Here is a 19,292-nt window from a genome sequence, read left to right on the forward strand (position 1 = left end):
GGTTTGGGGCTTGAGAATTGCTTAGGAAATGATGTTTGGATTCCAGAATCACCAGATAGATTTGCTGTTAGACGGGGGGGGGGGACAATGACAGATCAGGAAGTGACGGAAGTGAGTGGAGAAGGGCCTGTTTGGCAGGGATGCTAATCCCTGGGCTGGTGTGTGTATGGGGTGGAGGTGGGGTCTGGGAGATCCCAGATGGTGCTAAGAAGGGTTAACAGTCATTTCTCTGCTTCTTTTTTTTTTTGAGACAGAGTTTTGCTCTTCTTGCCCATGCTGGAGTGCAGTGGTACAATCTTGGCTCACTGTAACCTCCGCCTCTTGGGTTCAAGCAATTCTCCTGCCTCAGCCTCCTGAGTAGCTGGGATTACAGACATGTGCCACCATGTCCAGCTAATTTTGTATTTTTAATAGAGACGGGGTTTCACCAGGTTGGTCAGGCTGGTCTGGGGCTCCTGACCTCAAGTGATCCACTCGCCTTGGCCTCCCAAAGTGCTGGGATTACAGGTGTGAGCCACCAGGCACAGCCCATTTCTCTGCTTCTAAGAATATCATGCGAAAGGACCTTCATGGGGGAAAAAGTCTGCTTCTAAAGAGACTGCAAACAGACCACACACCTCATTTCCCTTCTGGGATCAGAAACTGAGATTACTCTTTGAGCAGTCAACCTCTTTTCTTCCTTGTAACATGCTGATTTCAGAAAAGGGGACTGTGGAAAGAAGGGAGGGGAAGGGGAATCCCCTGGCCAGGGGCCTGCCCACAGAGCTCCCCTTTGTGGTTACTATGGAAACAGGCATAATAGGAACAAAATAGAGGCATGTTGCCTGGCAACAGAAAAGCCCAAGGTTCATTACAGACACGCGCGCGCACACACACAAACTGACACATACACACACACACAAAACACGTACATATCAGGGAACCTCCCCTACTCCCCAGGGAGGGGGTGTCACTTCTGGGGAAGCTGGGGTGTCCCTGTGATGACAAGTCCTAGAGCTCATCCAGCTTTGGCAGTGTGTGTGGAGGACCATGGTACCAGCTGCCTCCGAATGGTGGTGGAGCACCAGCAGCAGGGCTGACCTCCCTCTTATAAGAGGAAAGCCTTTACTTAATATCACAGAGGAGTCCAAACCTTCGAGAAGATGGAGGTTTTCTTTGCAAAGTAGGGACCAAAGGAACTCCTTAATAAAACATGGTGTGTAAAAATAAACAAACAAAAAGCAGGCCAGGTATGGTGGCTCACGCTTGTAATCCCAGCACTTTGGGAGGCTGAGGCAGGCGGATCATGAGGTCAGGAGTTCGAGACCAGCATGGCCAGCATGGTGAAACCCCGTCTCTACTAAAAATACAAAAATTAGCCAGGCGTGGTGGTGCGTGCCTGTACTCCCAGCTACTTGGGAGGCTGAAGCAGGAGAATCGCTTGAACCCTGGAGGCAGAGGTTGCAGTGAGCCAAGATGAGCCAAGATCATGTCACTGCACTCCAGCCCGGGTGACAGAGCTAGACTCCATCTCAAAACAACAACAACAACAACAAACACCCAACTACAACAACAAACACCCAAAACATAGTGTGTCGGAGAGTGCTGGCAGGGGAGTAGCTGTGTAAAATACCTGGTAGAAAAGATAACTCCAATTCTCTCAAGGCATAGGACCTCCGAGGAATTCAAAGGACAAGGTAAAGGGCTATCAGAGCCGTTTCCTCCTGAACTGAGATTTTTGCTGGGATTCCATCTTGCCAAGGTCTCTATTGCTTCCACCATCATCACAGTTCCTCCACCCCATGTTGGACACACAGTAAATGTTTGGGTAGCTGCAAGAAAGACCCACAAGTAGGGGAATTGCTCCCTGGGGGCTGAGAGCCAGAGGAAGCTGTGACAGCCTGGGATGCAGGATGCTATCTACTGTAGAAAAGGCAAGGGCTTTGGAGCCAGTTATACCTGGAGTTCATTCATTCATTTGAAACATGCTCTTGAGTGATTGCTATGTGTCAGTCACTGCTCTAGGCATGAGGGGCCAGGGTGCAGTGGCTCACACCTATAATCCCAGCACTTTAGGAGGCTGAGGTGGGAGGATTACTTAAGCCCAGGAGTTCAAGACCAGCCTGGGCAACATAGTGAGACCCTATCTCTACCAAAAAAAAAAAAAAACCCACAGCTGAGCATGATAGTGTGCGTCTGTAGTCCCAGCTACTTGGGAGACTAAGGTGGGAGGATCACTTGAGCTTGGGAGGTTGAGGCTGTGGTGAGCCATGAATGCTCCACTGCACTCCATCCTGGGTGACAGAGTGAGACTGTCTCAAAACAAACAAACAAAAACAACAACAACAAAAATCAGTTAATCTAGGCACAAAGCATACAGCAGAGAAAAAGAACCCTGTCCTCATGAGGCTTAAATGCTAGTGGAAGCTTTGACTCCTCTCTGTGAGTTGTGTGATTTTAGGAAAATCATGAACCCTCTGAGGCCATTCCTCACTAAGTGTCTCCTTCTCAGGGTGTGCAAGGATTAACGAGCTGACAGATGAAAGTAGCTCCTGGCAAGGTGGCTCACGCCTGTAATCCCAGCACTTTGGGAGGCTGAAGTGGGCGGGGATCACCTGAGGTCAGGAGTTCAAGACCAGCCTGGCTAACATGGTGAAACCCCATCTCTACTAAAAAATACAAAAATTAGGCCGGGCACGGTGGCTCAAGCCTGTAATCCCAGCACTTTGAGAGGCCGAGACAGGCGGATCACGAGGTCAGGAGATCGAGACCATCCTGGCTAACATGGTGAAACCCCGTCTCTACTAAAAAATACAAAAAACTAGCCAGGCGAGGTGGCGGGCGCCTGTAGTCCCAGCTACTCGGGAGGCTGAGGCGGGGGAATGGCGTGAACCCGGGAGGCGGAGCTTGCAGTGAGCTGAGATCCAGCCACTGCACTCCAGCCTGGGCGACAGAGCCAGACTCCGTCTCAAAAAAAAAAAAAAAAAAAAAAAAACCAAAAAAAACCAATACAAAAATTAGCCAGGCATGGTGGCACATGCCTGTAATCCAGCTGCTTGGGAGACTGAGGAAGGAGAATCACTTGAACCTGGAGGGGGAGATTGCAGTGAGCCGAGATCATGCCACTGCAGTCCAGGCTTAGCAACAGAGTGAGACTCTCTCTCAAAAAACAAAACAAAACAAAACAAAAAAACCAACGAAGGTAGCTGCTGCAGGATCAGACACAATCATTATTAAGGTAGTTTTGCGAGGGAGGGTTGGGGAGGCTACACCAGCGGGCAGAAGGAGAGGAGTTGGCAGAAGTTTCTGAAAATGTGTGTGTCTCCACTTATACCACTGAAAACTTTGGAAAATATTCCCCTCCCCTGGGCTGAGGCGGCGGTCTTAGGAAACCCCAGCTCTGTTCCAGCCTGCAGGATCATTTTTTTTTTTGTTTTAGATGGAATCTTGCTCTGTTGTCAGACTGGAGTGCAGTGGCATGATCTCAGCTCACTGCAACCTCCGCCTCCCGGGTTCAAGCGATTCTCCTGCCTTAGCCTCCCAAGTAGCTGGGACTATAGGCGTGCACCACCATGCCCGGCTAATTTTTGTATTTTTAGTAGAGACGAGGTTTCACCATGTTGCCCAGGCTGGTGTCGAACTCCTGAACTCAGGCGATCCACCTGTCTCGGCCTCCCAAAGTGCTAATTTTTGTATTTTTAGTAAAGACGGGGTTTCACCATGTTGGCCAGGACGGCCTTGATATCTTGACCTTGTGATCCACACCCCATTGGCCTCCCAAAGCGCTGAGATTACAAGCGTGAGCCACTGCGCCCGGCCAGGATCATGGTTTTTTTAGAGGGTAGGGTTGAGGTTAAACTTTCTCTAGCCCTCCAGTCTGGAATGGGACAAGAGCCGGTCCCCAGAAGTACCCCCACCAGGTAATCTTGACTCTCATACCCCCGAATGAAGTACCTAGACAGTGATCTCTGCTTTGGGACTGCTTCAAAAACCAACCCCTCCCTCCTGCCTTCTTCCCTGTTGACCAAGAGGGTGGCCAGAACAAACAATGGAGCAGATAAGTTGGCTCTGAGCCTGGGACTCTGGCCTCTGCTGTTTGGATCCTAGGGGGCCGATCTAGCCCAGTCCAGGCGAAGGCGCAGTGTCCACGCCTTTCCGTGCTCTTCTTCCTTTTCTGCGCCAGCAGCCCCCCAGGCCCCGTTAGCCCTTTTTGCAGCTACCCTGTGTTTCCAACCTAGGTGTAAATCAACTCCTGTTTTAATGTGCACCAGGAACATTCGCTCTTTTAAGGAACAAGATGATGATTCCTTCCATAAAGTTAAAAATCCTTTGGTAAACTGTTAACAATGGTTACTTTTGGGGAGAGGGACTGTGATGGGGAGGAGGGAGACATCTGTATTTTATTGTATTTTTTTTTTCAGATGGAGTCTCGCTCTGTCACCAAGGCTGGAGTGCAGTGGCACAATCTTGGCTCACTGCAACCTCCGCCTCCCAAGTTTAAGGGATTCTCCTGCCTCAGCTTCCCCAGCAGCTGGGATTACAGGCCGCACCACCATGCCCTGCTAAATTTTGTATTTTTAGTCGAGGCCGGGTTTCACTATGTTGGCCAGGCTGGTCTCGAACTCCTGAGCTCAAGTGATCCACCTGCCTTGGCTTCCCAAAGTGCCGGAATTACAGGTGTAAGGCATCGTGCCTGGCCTTGGTGTGTGTGTGTGTGTTTTTAAAGCGTTCCATAGTTGAAAAGTTTTAGATTTTTTTTTTCTTTAAATAAGGTAGGTGCTAGGAAAGGGGTGCAGAACAAAATGGGGGAGGAGGTGATTCTTGGGAAAGTCTGAGTCTGTGACTGTGTGCTTGGGATGTGTTGTGGCGAGGCTGCCTCTGCCATGGGGTTGAGTCATTATCTGGGCACCTGTGTGTGTATATTAGAGAGAGCGAGAGAAAATGCTGGTGCCCAAGTCTCCACTTTGTGTTTTCACATGTCTCTGCCTGTCTGGATGTCTGCACATGCGGCTCCACCTTTCTGTGTCCATTATATGAGTGTCCATGTCTGTGGCTCCTCTGGCTGTCTCTTCCCTCCCCCACGGTCTGTACTCTGTGCCGGTAACTGGACCTGGACACAGCCCCCAGGGCTGGCAGCAGAGTTGACTGCTGGGTATTTTTAGCCTGTAAACATGTTTGCCATTTCAGAGGACAGGGCCGAGCTGGTCTCAGCTCCAGCCCACTCATGATCTTGCGGCAAGGAGGGCGCTCCTGCCTGGGCCAGGTCTCTTCAGTTCCCCAGCCTGGGGTCTCTCTTTCCTAGCATTTGGGAAGGAGGGGAAACTGGCTTGGAGTGGGCAGTGGGTGGCCACCTAGGAGGGAGGATAAGAGGACTCATGCGGGAGAAGAGAAAGGGAGTGTGGAGGGGAGTGTGTAGCCAGAAGGCCCCCGCACCCCATCATTAAGCGTTTAATAAAATCTCGATGTAGTTAGAAGTGGCTGTGGGAAATGGCTGTAAATTGGGAGACTCAGCGTCCCGCAAGTGGAGGGCGGGGGAGGGGCGCGCAGAGAAGGAATGGGAGGCAGAGGAAGCGCAGGGGCTCCGGCTCCTGGGGGCGGGAGTCTGGAGAGGAAGGTGGGCGTCAGGTCCGCTCTCCAACGCCCGCAGGCCTCACCCCCGTATGCCCGCGGCCTGCGCAGCACCGCGGTGCACGGGGCACTGGTGACGCCGGCTCCTGGGGGTGGGAATCCAAGACAGTTCTGTGCGGGTAGGGACGGAAGGGCCCCGAGAAAGAGGGAAAGGGAGAAATGGGCGCGGCTGCATGGAGCTTGGAAACCAAGCAAGTAGGCTAGGGCCTGGGATCTGAAGTGTAGTGCCCTAAGCTGAGAGAAAACTCAAAGGTCCGGATCAGGCTGACGGTCGCGGCTGAATCACCCAAGCCCCAGCCGCCTTCAGAGTCCCCAGGCCCTTCCTGCAAAATAAGTTGATTCGCAGTTCCAGCTGTGAGGGCGAGCCCAGGGAGCCTGCGGGAGTTTCTTGCCAATGAAGCCACACATTGCACATGTTGGACAGCAGATCCAGGTCCGGGACAGGATAGGGGACAGTGGATGGGGGGAAGGGGGAAAGAACGTCCCCGCGTCCCCCAGCGGCCCCCCTCCCCAGCAGCCCACTCCCGGGTCCCTCCAGGGTCTGCCCCGCTCACCAGTCCTAGCCCCGCTCCGGCCCCGCCCGGCCCCGCCCTCTCCCCACAGCTCTGGGCAGACCCGCCCGCCCGAGCCGGAGTTACAAGAGCCGCCTCCGCGCACGGGGGCCCGGCCACTCGGCGCTGCTCTGCCGCGGGGACTGCACCGCCCGCCCTGCCAGACCCGCCCGGAACGGGGCTCGTCGCCGCCAGTAGCCGCAGCACCGCAGCCTCGGGCCTCGCGCCGGCTATGGCTGTGCCCCGGGGCTGAGCCCTCAGGTAGGGGCGCCAGGCGCACCGTGGCGCCATCGGGGTCCGGGGCACCAAAGGCGGGTGGGGGGAGGTGGGTTGCGGGGCTCCGGCAGGGCGCGTTGTTGGGAGTGTCACTGTGAAGATTCAAGCAGTTTGGAGCAAGCGGGGCCACCTGGGGAGGCGACGCGTCGCTCTCTGGGAGCGGAGTTCTGCCTCCGGAGTTGGGGCTCAAGTTGGTTAAAGTTGGAAAATCGCTTCGAAGCGCTTTGCTCCACTCTATTTCTACGGAGGGCGGACTGTTGGCTCCACTACACGCAGGGTGCTGTGTTCCGGGCCTGGTGGCCTCTGTCCCACCTCCTCTCCCTGCATGGGGCGGTGGCTCAGGGGCTGCTCCTTTCGTATCCCATGTTTACTGGAGGGGAAATTTCCGAGATCGCCGCCGCGCCTCCGCGACGCCGCGCCGTGCGCCCCCTCGGCTGTCCTTCCGCGCTCTCTGCACCTCCGCCCCTAACCGCGTCCCGAGTCGTCCAGGCCCCACCCTGTTCTGTACCACCAGCCCCTCAGCCTCCTGCAGCTGCCCGCCCTGGCCTTGCCCCTCTGTGTTCCCCGCTCCAGAAAACCTTCCTCTCGGGCCGCGGAGCCTGGAAGTTTGCAGTGCGCCTCCCAGCGGGATGGGTGGGGAGGGGGACATAATTAGGGAGATTCCTACGCTGAGGTGGGCGAGGACGGGGGTACTCTGCTGCGGCCCAGTCCTCGGGACCGCCCCTTCCCCTCGGGAGGCGGTGCTTTCCCCCACCCCACTCCCAAACCCGTCCGGGCGGGATGGCCCCCGCCCCAGCGCCTGGCCCGGCGCCAGCAGCCTGAGGAATGTGGTGGTTGGAGCCGGTGACTAATTCAAACCAGAACTCGGGGAGGAGTGGTGAGGGGCAAAGGGGAGGAGGAAGGGGCTGTGTGTGGGAGTTGGGGGCAGGAGCCGGGCTTGGCGTGGGAGGAGGGCTAAGCTGCGCTTGCCGGAACCCTGCGCTCCAGCGGTGCGCGCCAGGAGAGGGGGCCCGAGGCGAGGTCTCGCCTGGAGTTGGAAAGGCAGCGTGCTTAGGGTGTGTGCAGAGCTGTTATGTAAGGCTTTCCCATGCAAGGAGGGGTTTGCGGTGTGCGAGGGCCTGGGCTGCCCCTGGCAGGGCTGGTCGCCCCCCAGCAGTACCGAGGCCGGGATGTGGGGGCGCAGTCCCTTGGCGGCGCTACCATGAGGGACTCCAGGGGCCCAAACAGGGCTGGCTGTGCCTCTTGCTGGGAGGGGTGCGGAGGGGGCACATGAGTGTTTTCAGCTGTAGCCGAGCCCAGACAACCAGGTGGGGAACGGCTCTGGCCCCTCTGCACAATGAGGCCACAGAGGGTTGTGTGCGATGTGTGTGCTTGCTGGTTTCGCAGGGTGTGGCTCCCGCCGCGGCGACCGTGGCGGTGAGGGGCTCCCAGGGAACGTGCGGTCGCTGCAGAGTGCCCTGCTCTGTGGAGGGGATTTGTGGGAAGGCAGTGTGTGGGAGCCTCCCAAGTCAGTCAGGTCCTTAGAGAATGACCCGGAGTCTCCGGAGGAAAAGGGTCCTAGATACCTCCCTCTGTGTCTCCAGACAGCGCTGGGCGCTCGGTAAATACAGGTTTCGAACCCGTCTTCATTAGAATCCAACCTCGGATTGTAATGCTCCTGCTCTCTGCTTGCCCTTCCCAGCACAGCGTAGAGCATGGTAGGTAGGTGTTGGGTTGATTTTGTGGAATACAGTGAGGGGCTGTAGCAGTGAAGTTGAGAGAGTGGGGGAAGGCATTTAAGGGCCCCTGCACCTATACTGGCTGTAATTCAGGGGAGCAGATCTCGCTTTCATCCCCGCCCCATGAGGGAAATCCCAGGGGCAGGGTGTGGCACTCACTTCCTTTCAGAAGCTGAATGTGGGGAAGCTTCCTTCTCCTGTCCTTAGCGACAGGGGCTGGCCACCCCCCACCGCGTGGATGGTGGCGTGTGCAGAATGGGGAGGACAGGGGAGCCCCCGAGTTAAGGGCACCTCTTTACTCTGAGCTGTGAGCTGTGGGGTGAGGGAAGGTGGGAGAGGAGCTAGGAGGGTGAGAGTGGAGCTAGGAGAGGTCGCAGGGTTTGGGGGCTGTGGGAATGTGGGTTAGAAGGTATCTGAGCCCCTCTCTAAAGCCTTTGTCCCTAAGAGGTTATGCACAGGGACACTGGTCAGAGAACAGGGACACATGGGGAGCCACATAAGTCATGCGGACTGATATGGAGGCCACCAGCAGCGATTCAGGGGTCCTGGTCTGGGAATTCCTTGAGGAGCCGACCCCTCGGAGCTGAGGACTTGTGCCAGCCAGACATGGTCCAGGGCCTGGGGTGGGACACAGGGACCTGTTGAGGGAGAAGGTCCAGCGTCAGCCCAGGGCAGGGAGTCAGCTGGGGGTCCCTGGAGTCATCTTCGCCCTTGGGAAGTCCTGGGGAAAGGTGGCAATGCTGCCAGGCTGGATTCTTTTGCTCGACTTGGAATTGGCGGGTGGGTCCTGGCAGAGCCGGTCACCCTGAGCCTGAGGAGCTGGTTTGAGGGGTTGGGGCAAAGCCGTGGGGGCGGAGGGGTGTGTGGGGCTCTGGGGTGTGGTCACCACCTTCTTCAGAACTTGGGAACCGCCTGGAGACAGACAGAGAGACAGACCGGGAGAGCTAGTCCTACTCCTCACGGAACGGTGTGGCTCTCTTCCCCACCATTCCGGAGGCCCCAGAGTTTCTCTCCCTGGAGCTGGGCTGTGCACGCTTAGGTTTGAGGAAGGGTGATGGCTGCTGGGGAGGATTTAGAATGTGCCTCTTGGGCGGTGGCAGTGGCGGGGATCTAGGGCCTTCTTCCTTCTCTTCGTCCCCGGGTTCATCCGGGCTGGCATTTCCCTGGGTTCAGGCCATCCGGTGGGCTCTCAAGGCTTCCTGAGCACGAGCAATTTCCAGCATTCCTGGGTGTGTCCAAGGGAGTGTGGGGCCACAGGAGGATTCCGAAGGAATGAAGCCCCTTTTCCTCCCTGCTGGCCTCAGTTCCCACCAGGGCTATGGCTGGGCTGTCCCTGGCAGTCTTAGGTAGGTAGGTCACTGTTAGCATTGCAGGTGTTGTCCCACTGTGGCTTTAGGTCCTTGTGACCACATGTCACAGCTTGTGTCTCTGAGTGAGGTGTGTCATTGCCTGTGAGAGTGTCCCACTGCTTGTGAATGAGGGTCTTCCCCTTGTGGCGTGCCTGGATGTGTCACCTCTGCCGGCATTGTCGTGGGGCTTGGAGGCAGAGGATGGCAGTGGCATTCTGCGCTGGTGGTGGAGGTTTCCTGCGGGCCCGTAGGGGTTGTAGGTAAGGACTGAAGTGAGTTTCTCGGTCCTGGACAGGTCCGCACCCGGGGTTTGTGTCCAGAGGCCTTTGGGAGGTGGAGGACGGCCTTGGGGGTGCAGGCCCCAGCTGAGCAGGTTAAGCAAGGCACTGCGCACGGCCTGTCAGGGAGGGGCATCCTGCCTGGTCCCCTGGGGCTGGAGCGGAGGTTCTGGGGGAAGGGGAAGTGCCTGGAGCTGATCCCGTCTACAGCTACGTGTCCTGGCGGGGCTGGGGGCAGATCTTCGGCGACATAGCCAGAGCGGCCTGGCCCCACGCCCCTGCAGTAGCGTGGTCCGACCGCTGGGGGGAGAGCAAGCAGCGCCCTCCCCAGATCCCGGCCTTGGGTGGGGCAGACAGGCAGCTCCCAAACTGTAATCTACCCCATAGGGCAAGACCAAGCGTTCTGCTCCACCCCGTCTCCTATAGGACGCCACCCTCAGAGTTGGTGTCTTAATCCCAGGGGTCCTGGGTAAAAGCCCACACTTCCCTGCTTCTGTGTCCAGGTGTGGGGACTCCCCACTGGATAATATGCTGTCCCCAGCCCCCTTTCACAAGGAGCGCAGAGAGTCCCTCCTGGCCAGGGAGGGAAGAGGGAATCTCCGTCTCTGCTGGAAGTGAGAGCCTGGAGCTTCAGCGCTTCCGAGCTCACTGGAGCATGGGAGGGGGCTGTGCGTGGCAGGGGTAGAGAGAGATGGAGAAAAGCGTCAAAGCAGAGTCAGAAAACAACCAGCTGGCTGCAGTCGGGGTGTAGGGGCTGCCCTGGAAGTCAGCATGATGTGAGGGGCCAGGGGAAGGGGGTGATGGGGAGGGGAGGGCTGGAATGACAAAGCTGGAAAAACTTCTCCTGGTGGGAGTTGTGACTGGGCTGGTGCCTCCCTGTCCTAAGGGCAGGGAGCAGGGAGGAGGCCAGGCAGGTGCACACACAGAGGGGGAGGTGCAGGCTCAGGGGACATAGGCACCAGGTGAACAGGTGTAGGGGCCTCCAGGACAACTGTCTGTTACGAGCAGGTGAAGGCTGGCTGGGGCTGCAGGCTGCCCTGGGTTGTGTAGAGTGGAGAATGGGGCCGAGGGTTTCCGTGTGTGTGCTCGTGTGTGTGTGTGTGTGTGTGCACTTGTGTGCCTTTCTCTGAAGGTGCCCAAGTTGCATGTGTCTTGCAACATGTTCATCTAATTCTTCCTGGTAATTCCACCTCCCAAATCTGCCCCACCCCCCTGCATGCTGCCCAGAATCAGCTAGGTGGGTTTGTAAAAGTCCTCAGTGCTGGCTTAGACTCTGAGATGTCTGCACACTTCTGCTCCAGTTAGAATGGGGCATAACGTTTTTTCCTAAACAAGCCTGGCAGCTGCATCCTTGGGGGACCATTGGAGGGTCAGGCCCTGGAAGGGATGTCAACCCTGTGTTTCTCCTTGTTCCTTTGGAACGAGGGTCTGCGTGTCATGACTGTCTCCATCTCCTAGAAGTGGAAATGCTTGTCTTGCTCTGCCCGCCTCTAGCATGAGTCTGGTGCCTCCAGCATGAGTCTGGTGCCTCTAGCATGAGTCTGGCCTCTAGCATGAGTCTGGCCTCTAGCATGAGTCTGGCCTCTAGCGTGAGTCTGGTGCCTCTAGCATGAGTCTGGTGCCTCTAGCATGAGTCTGGCGCCTCTAGTGTGAGTCTGGCCTCTAGCATGAGTCTGGCCTCTAGCATGAGTCTGGTGCCTCCAGCATGAGTCTGGCCTCTAGCGTGAGTCTGGTGCCGGTTGAGCCCCAGGAGATGGTTCTTTTGTCTCCCACCTGCTGGGGCCCAAGAGAAATCTAGGTCAAAGTGAGTTGGCTGCTGGGCAGCTCAGGATCCTGACCCCCTCGGGCCCCAGCCTCAGTAAGCCCCAGAAGCAAAAGGCCCCTCATATGCAGAGCCCTGGGATGCCTGGGGCGGTCCATTCTGAGTCTGCGGCCCACAGCTTGGACCGGGTTGAGGCTGGAGTGTGGGGAAGGGGGTTTGGAGGTCTCTGCATCTTCCTGTTGTTGTCCCTCTAGCTCTCACTCCAGTGTAGGTCTCTTTTCTGTGCATCTGCCTCTGTGGGTTCTCCTGTGTGTCATCCTGTGTATTTCCTTGTGCCTTCATCCCTCTGCTGGGCAAAGACCGTTGGCCTTGGGGGTCAGAGACTCCTGGGCTTGCATTTCTACTCTCTCACACTTGGGCAAGTAGTGTTATCTCCTGGGCCTGTTTCCACATCTCTGAAGTAAGGATGTCAGTTCTTTGCACATAGCATCATCATTTGGGGGTTGAATGAGAACCCAGGCATGGGATGTTGCCAACAACACAGTCCGTGACACACAAGAATGCTCTGCAGAATTCTCTTTCTCGCTACTTGTGTGTGGGTTTTTTTTTCTTTCAACACGAACTTTCTGTTCCTCTTTGCCTCTTGATGAGTGTTTATGAGAGCAGAGCATACTGTCTTCTGGGTGTGTCTTTCTGAATAGCCTCCCTCTCCTCCTGGTTCCGAATGTTGGGGGCTTCCCCTTGGGTAGGGTCTCTGACTCTGGGCGTGAGTCACGTCGTTCCTGGGATGAGGACTGCTTCTCTTTGGCCTTGTGTGTGTGGTGGGTTGATTGACCCACGTGCGTGCCGCCGTGCTGGGTGGAAGTTTCACTGTGGCTGGTGCCCTCCCTACCACGGATGGGGTGATTTTCTTCCCCTCAGAGGGTTGCCTCCTGTGTCCTGCCTATGCTGGGTGGATGCCTAGTCGTGGGCCCCTGTGGTGTGTATCTTGTCCTCAGGTTTGGTGCATTTGGGCACAGAGGCCTGTGGCCTGTCTCTGGGGGAGTGTGTGTATCAATTCCTGCCATCTCCACACTGACGCTGGCTGCAGGGCTGTCTCTAGCTGCTGCAGCAATTGGCCTGGTTTCCATCCTGGCTGTCTTTATACTGGCTCGCCCCGGGAAGGGGTACTGTTCTCCGAGGGCAGTGGAGGAAGGAGCTTCCTCTGGAGGTCACCCCTGGCAGAGGCCATCTGCTGGGGTCAAGAATCTGCTTCCTGGAGTTCTCCTGCTTCTACTTGGCGTCGTGCCCAATCGCAGGGTATGGGCAGAGCCCTGCTGCTCGGCACATCCTCTTTGCAGTTTTGAAGTGACAGGATGGGCTGTTCTCTCGCTGCTTCTGGCCTGAATTATAGCCTGTCCCACGGTGTCAGGCATGCGTGCTCTCACCTTTGCAGCTGGCGTGGCCTCACCATCTCACTCTTTTCTGCCCTCCAAGCAATATTCTGCCTTAGGGAGTCTCCACTCTGGCCCTGCTCCTTCTTTTTTTATTTAAAAAAATTGTTTTTATTTTTTATAGAGATAGGGTTTTGCCATATTGCCCAGGCTGATCTCAAACTCCTGGGCTCAAGCGATCAGTGTGTCTCGGCCTCCCAAAGTGCTGGGATTACAGGCATGAGCCAGCGCGCCTAGCTCTGCCCCGTTTCTTCCTACCACGAGGGAGGCTGTGGGGTGGACCACCGGGCTGTGTGCTAGCAGGCTCTGGGACTAGGGCCCCAGCACACTCCCATTCTCTCATTTCTCTGGACCTTACTTTCTCCATCCTTAAGTAACAGGCAGTGCCGTCCCATAAAACTCTCGGCAGTGGGGGAAGTGTTCTGTGTCCATGCTAATATAGTAGCCAGTAGCGACATGTGACTGTTGAGCTCTTGAAATGTGGCTAGTGCAGCCAATGAGCTACAATTTTAATTTAACGGAATTTTAATTGATTAAATTTAAATAGCTACATGTGGCTGCTGTGTTGGGTGGCACGACTCTAGGTCTCTCCTAGCTCTGAAGGCTTATGGCACTTGGCTGAATCGTGCAGAATTCCCCACAGCTCCAAAGACACTCTTTTGGGTAGCAACAGGGCAGAGCCCTCAGCCTCTGGGGAAAGCCTGACTTAACCTAACTTGTGTGGGAGGAGAAGACAGGGCCACCTGGGCTTGAGACAGGCTCCAGAGCGGGAGGAGAGACTGAGGGCTGGGACCAAACGTGGAGAATGGAGAAAGGGGAACCCCGGCTACATAGTATCCCACGCTGCTCCTTCACTATTCCCTTCAGTATTTCCATGCCCCTCCTCGGAACTGAATGGCCCAGGTCAGATGGGAGGGGAGTCCTTCCAGGCTGTGCCAGAACAGCAGGGCCAGAGCCAGAGCGGGCAGGGTGTTTGGCAGCCCCACCTGGCCGGGAAGCCATTGGGTGCCCTGCCAGGGCCAACCTGCAGCCTCGGGTCCAATGGCTCCCGTCCTCATGGGCTATTGGATCAGTTGTCTGCTTAGGATGGTTTCTCTCCTCCTCAGGAACCACGTGGGTTGAGGCAGGTAGCAAGTCTGTCCTGAGCCTTTAAAGGGACTTCTGCCCTGGGACTCTGCCTGAGGCACTGGCAGGGAAGCTAACTGCCTGTCTGCAGGGGAGCTCTGGTTCCTCTGGCACCTGGGGATCTGGCCCAGGAGGCACTTTGTCCTTTGGGTTTTAGGCTCAACCCTTTGCAGGTCTGGAGCTGTTGCAGCCAGCTGCAGTGACTCACTGGGGAGGGAGGGAAAAAGGGAGGGTGGGGCCGAGGTGTGGGCGAGGGTGATCTGGCCCAGCTAGCTCTCTCCCCATCGCTGGCTGCTGGCACGGCACCAGGACGCTGGGGTGAGCAAAGGGGCCCTGCTCCAGGAGGAGGACAGGGGTGTCTGGGCGATCTGAAGGGGTGGCTTCAGTTCTGTCTGAGAGATGAAGTCTGGAATCTTTTTTCCCTCCCTGCCTCTGCCCGGCTACTTTTCTGCAGGGCTAGCTGCTGAGCACTGGACACTGGGAGAGAATGTGCCATTTAAGCCCCAGCTTTGCTGTTTCACACTGGGAAGGGTCAGAGTGATTTCCCGTCGCAGCCTTCTCTGCGGCCGGAAGGGAGGAGGTGTTTTCCCCAGTTTGCACCTGAGCCCACAGGCTCAGAGTCTTTGCTCACCTTGTAGCCAGCACCTGTGTTGACAAGGAGACACGTCGTCCACACCGCGTTGTCAAACGGGAGGATGGCTGTCGGGGGCTGGGGTCTGTGTTTCTCTTTCATCCGTGTTGTGATCTGCCTGAGATAGGAACTGCTAAGTGCCCACAAATTCCTAAGAGACACAGTCTTTTCCTCAGAGGTCACCTCTAGCGCCTTCAAGACCCCATGTACATTTCATTTCCCCCAGAAAGCTCCCAAGCCTTCTGGAATATTCTGCGGCAAAATCGGTCACAGCTAGTGCACCTTGCTCATCTGATGTGTGTCTGTGACAGAAACTGAGTCTTAAATCTCCCTGTCCGGCACATGGGTGCGTGAGTGACGTGAGGTCACCGTCTAATGCAGCGTATGATTAGGTGCCGGGCCCAGCTGTGTCCATCCCTGGCCGGTTCCGTCTGCAGTGCAAAGTATAGTGTTGGGCATAGGGAGGCAGCCGGTATACGTGCATTGATTGACTGTTGATACTTTTTGGATGTAAACAGCTGTAGGCGGGGCTTTGGGTCAGGTTCCCCATGACTTATAGTGTTCCTCACACCATTTCAATTGGTGGCCACTGCCGCCATTTTGTGTGGTGGCTGTAGTCCGTGGCCCTGTGCAGAGAGAGTCCTGCCTGGTATCTTTCCAGGGCGCCTGCAGATGACAGCTCATCCTGTGGCTGGAGGGCGAATTTATTACTAAATGCTTGCATTTAAAGGGGCCTGGCTCAGGGCCTGGTGTGGGCAGCCAGTGGGCCTGGACTCACCCTGGGCCAAGTCGGGCTCATCTGGGCTCTAGCCTCTAGGGCTTGGGTGGTGCCTGGTGGGGCTGGGACCTCCTTTGTTCAGGCAGCTTCCTGTGGCAGGGCTTCCGGCGCTGCCAGCTGGTGAGGCACCCCCTTGGTCCCAGGGACTGGGTGAGACCAGGTGGCCCGAGTCTCTGTCTCTGAGGGAGGTGGAACACTGCCATTCCTCCTTGGAGGCAGCCTCTGAGGAGGCTCCCACCTGTTACAAGCAGCAGACCTGGGATGGAGTAGGCAAAAGAGTTACAGACTCGGTGGGCCAGGCGCGGCGGCTCATGCCTGTAATCGCAGCACTTTTGGGAGGCCGAGGAGGATGGATCACGAGGTCAGGAGTTCAAGACCAACTTGGCCAAGATGGTGAAACCCCATCTCTATAAAAATACCAAAAATTAGCTGGGCGTGATGGGTGTAATCCCAGCTACTCAGGAGACTGAGGCAGAGAATTGCTTGAACCTGGGAGGGGGAGGTTGCAGTGAGCCGAGATCATGCCACTGCACACCAGCCTGGGCTACAAAGCGAGATTCCGTCTCAAAAAAAAAAGGAGTTACAGACTCGGGTCCAAGCCCAGCATAGTTGTGCTGTCATGTGTACCCCGGGTAAGCTGTTCTCTCAGAGACTCAGTCTCTGTCTGTGAAGTTGGCACAGTAACATCTCCCTCTTGAAGCTGTGGTTGAGAATGTGGGTCGAGGCCAGGCGCGGTGGCTCCTGTTTATAGTCCCAGCACTTTGGGATTGTTTGAGCCCAGGAGTTCTGGACCAGCCTGGGCAACATGGCAAAACCCCATCTCTCCAAAAATACAAAAATTAGCCAGTTGTAGTGGCACGTGGCTGTGGTCCGAGCTACTTGGGTGGCTGAGGCAGGAGGATCACTTGAGTCGAGGAGGTTGAGGCTGCAGTGAGTCGTGATCGCACCCCTGCACTCCAGCCTGTGTGACAGAACCAGACCCTGTCCCAAAAAAATAAAACGAGGCCGAGTGCGTGGCTCACGCCTGTAATCCCAGCACTTTGGGAGGCTGAGGCAGGTGGATCACGAGGTCAGGAGATCGAGATCATCCTGGCTAACACGGTGAAACCCCATCTCTACTAAAACTACAAAAATTAGCTGGGCATGGTGCATGGTGGCGGGCGCCTGTAGTCCCAGCTACTCAGGAGGCTGAGGCAGGAGACTGGCTTGAACCCGGGAGACGGAGCTTGCAGTGAGCCAAGATCTACTATTGCATTCCAGCCTGTGTGACAGAGCGAGACTCCATCTCAAAAAATAATAATAATAAAGAATAAAAAATAAAAATATAAAAAAATAAAAAGAATATGGTGAGAATGTGCATGTGAAGCGGCTCCTGCCGGCTGGTGTTCATTTTTTTCTCCTTTATTGCCTCCATTTTCACAGATGAGGAAATAGAGGTTCAGAAAAGTGAAGTGTCTTGGCCAGGGTCCCACAGCTAGAAGGAGGCAGAGCCAGGATCTGACTCCAAGTCTGGCTCCTCTGAAGTCGCTTTCTGCTATGCCAGGCTGGAGAGTCATGGACGAGTGGAATTGATGGCGGTGGTGGGGGTCGGGGTTGTGAGCTGGCCTGGGTAGCAGAGGACCCGGCTGTCCCTTGGGTGGGGACTCGGAGCAAGCTGACTGCTGACCGGAGTGTGAGCGTCATCATGAACTTTCCCCTAGGTTGTGACCGAGATCCTGACGAGAGAGACTGAGGGGAAGAGAGGAAGGAGGGGCGGGCTCCTGGCAAGGCATTTGCTCCTGAGCGGAATCCTGCAAAGGTCAGTAGGTGGGAGAGGCAGAGAGAGGCGGAGGTGATGGGATGTGGGGAGGGTGGGCCCCGTGTGGATGGGAGGCTGGGGCTGTGGGGGACAGGGATGAAGGACTGGCTGCCTCTGGGGCCAGTTGCCTCTGCTATCTCATTTCCATCTTCTTTGTTATGCCTTGGGAGAACTTCCACAGTGGAAGGACGTGAGACGAGGTAACCCATCCCCAACACCTCACCTGGCAGGTGAGCCGGCTGCAGGGGCAGGCGCGTTGCCGAGGGCCCCACTCCTGGAGTTTATAGCACCGGAGATCGCTAGCTTTCCTGTGCCCTAACGTCCTCCCACCCGCACTGACCCCAGCTCCATTTCCTCACCTCATCCCAGATGGAGAAGGAGGAGGAGACAACCCGGGAGCTGCTGCTGCCCAACTGGCAGGGTAGCGGCTCCCACGGGCTGACCATCGCCCAAAGGGATGACGGCGTCTTTGTGCAGGAGGTGACGCAGAACTCCCCTGCGGCCCGCACTGGGGTGGTCAAGGAGGGTGAGTCTCCAGGGTATGGACTGGGTGCTGGAGGTTGGGGGGTCGGCGGGGGTGTTGGAGGGAAGGGCAGGGAGCAGGCAGAAGTGGGCGAGTGGCTGCCGAGGGCCTGTTCCCAGTGGCATCAGGATGGGCGGTACCCAAGCCCTGCCCTCTCTTGGCCACTCTGTGTCTGTCACTTGTGGTCCTCAGGGGAGGCAGTTGTGTGGGGTAGTGGACACCTGGTCCTCAGATCTGACTCCACCACCCACTAGCTCTGCAGATTTGGGCAAACGAGTTGGCCTTGTTTTTTTTTTTTTTTTTTTTTTTTTGTGATGGAGTTTTGCTCTTGTTGCCCAGGCTGGAGTGCAATGGCACCATCTCAGCTCAGTGCAACCTCCGCCTCCTGGGTTCAAGCGATTCTTCTGCCTCAGCCTCCAGGGTAGCTGGGATTACAGGCATGCGCCACCACACCTGGCTAATTTTGCATTTTTAGTACAGACGGGGTTTCTCTATGTTGGTCATTCTGGTCTCAAACTCCTGACCTCAGGCGATCCGTCCGCCTCGGCCTCCCAAAGTGCTGGGATTATAGGCGTGAGCCACCGTGCCTGGCCCCCACAAATTGGCCTTTTTAAGCCTCAGTTTCCATGTCTGTACAATGGGTATTACCACGCCCACCTTGAGGGTGGTCATGAGATCAAGTTAGTTCAGTGCCCAGTGTGTGGTGGCTATGTGCGATTTCCCTGAGGCTCTTTGGGCCTTACCTGCTTCCTGCTCTTCCCTGCTCAGGGGACCAGATTGTGGGTGCCACCATCTACTTTGACAACCTGCAGTCGGACGAGGTGACCCAGCTGCTGAACACCATGGGGCACCACACGGTGGGCCTGAAGCTGCACCGCAAGGGGGACCGCTCCCCCGAGCCTGGCCAGACCTGGACCCGTGAAGTCTTCAGCTCCCGCAGCTCTGAAGTGGTTCTGGTGAGTACCTCGCCGGCCCATCTGTGCCCTGAGCTCCCCCGGCCACACCAGCCTGCTGACCCCACTCCTGAGCCTCCCATCTGCCTCCGGAGCCTCTCTTTTTGCTCCTTCTCCTCCTCTCACCTGTCTTCACTCGCTTGATCTCTTGGCCACCCTGTTTCTTTCTGCTTTCATGTGACATGTGGCTGTGCTGCCCCTAAATGTCTTCAGTGAGTCTCTTCAGAGTGGCCACAGTGTGGGAACTGACTTGTGCAGCCTGGCCCTAGATGCTAGGAGGAAGGTCGGCTGTTTTGCAAGAGCCTTTCAAATGACTTCACAGGTGCCCAGCTCCACCTCACAGGCACCATTTTTCTCTCTGCAGAGGCCTGATACATTCTGTGGGTCAGACGCTGGACAGCAAAGTGCCTGTGGGGACATTGTTCCTTCTCATGGCTTGTTTATTTAACAAATAATGGGTCCTCAAAGTGAGACTGTTAACCCAAGCACAATCAATCTTAGGCTCAACAA

The 19,292-nt window shown here is 56.4% G+C and overlaps 1 protein-coding gene across 11 annotated transcripts in view; it reads left to right on the forward strand.

Annotated features, from left to right (window-relative positions):
- The first annotated feature begins 6,272 nt into the window (after positions 1 to 6,272).
- The window catches only part of AHNAK (AHNAK nucleoprotein), a 113,184-nt gene continuing 100,164 nt past the window's right edge, over positions 6,273 to 19,292 (forward strand). For 8 of the 11 annotated variants that reach the window (XR_013403605.1, XR_013403604.1, XR_013403602.1 and 5 more), the window contains exons 1-4: positions 6,273 to 6,419; positions 17,209 to 17,306; positions 17,676 to 17,832; positions 18,598 to 18,785. Coding sequence is in view for 6 of the 11 variants with exons in the window: in XM_077962452.1 (XP_077818578.1) it covers positions 17,676 to 17,832; positions 18,598 to 18,785 (345 nt within the window). In the remaining 5 variants the exon portion in view is untranslated. Of the gene's footprint in view, positions 6,511 to 7,263; positions 7,490 to 17,185; positions 17,307 to 17,675; positions 17,833 to 18,597; positions 18,786 to 19,292 lie in introns of those variants that run through there. The other 3 variants (XM_077962451.1, XM_077962450.1, XM_015113974.3) reach the window with 3 other exon arrangements.

Source organism: Macaca mulatta, chromosome 14 (assembly GCF_049350105.2).
Source record: "Macaca mulatta isolate MMU2019108-1 chromosome 14, T2T-MMU8v2.0, whole genome shotgun sequence".
Lineage (NCBI taxonomy): Eukaryota > Metazoa > Chordata > Mammalia > Primates > Cercopithecidae > Macaca > Macaca mulatta.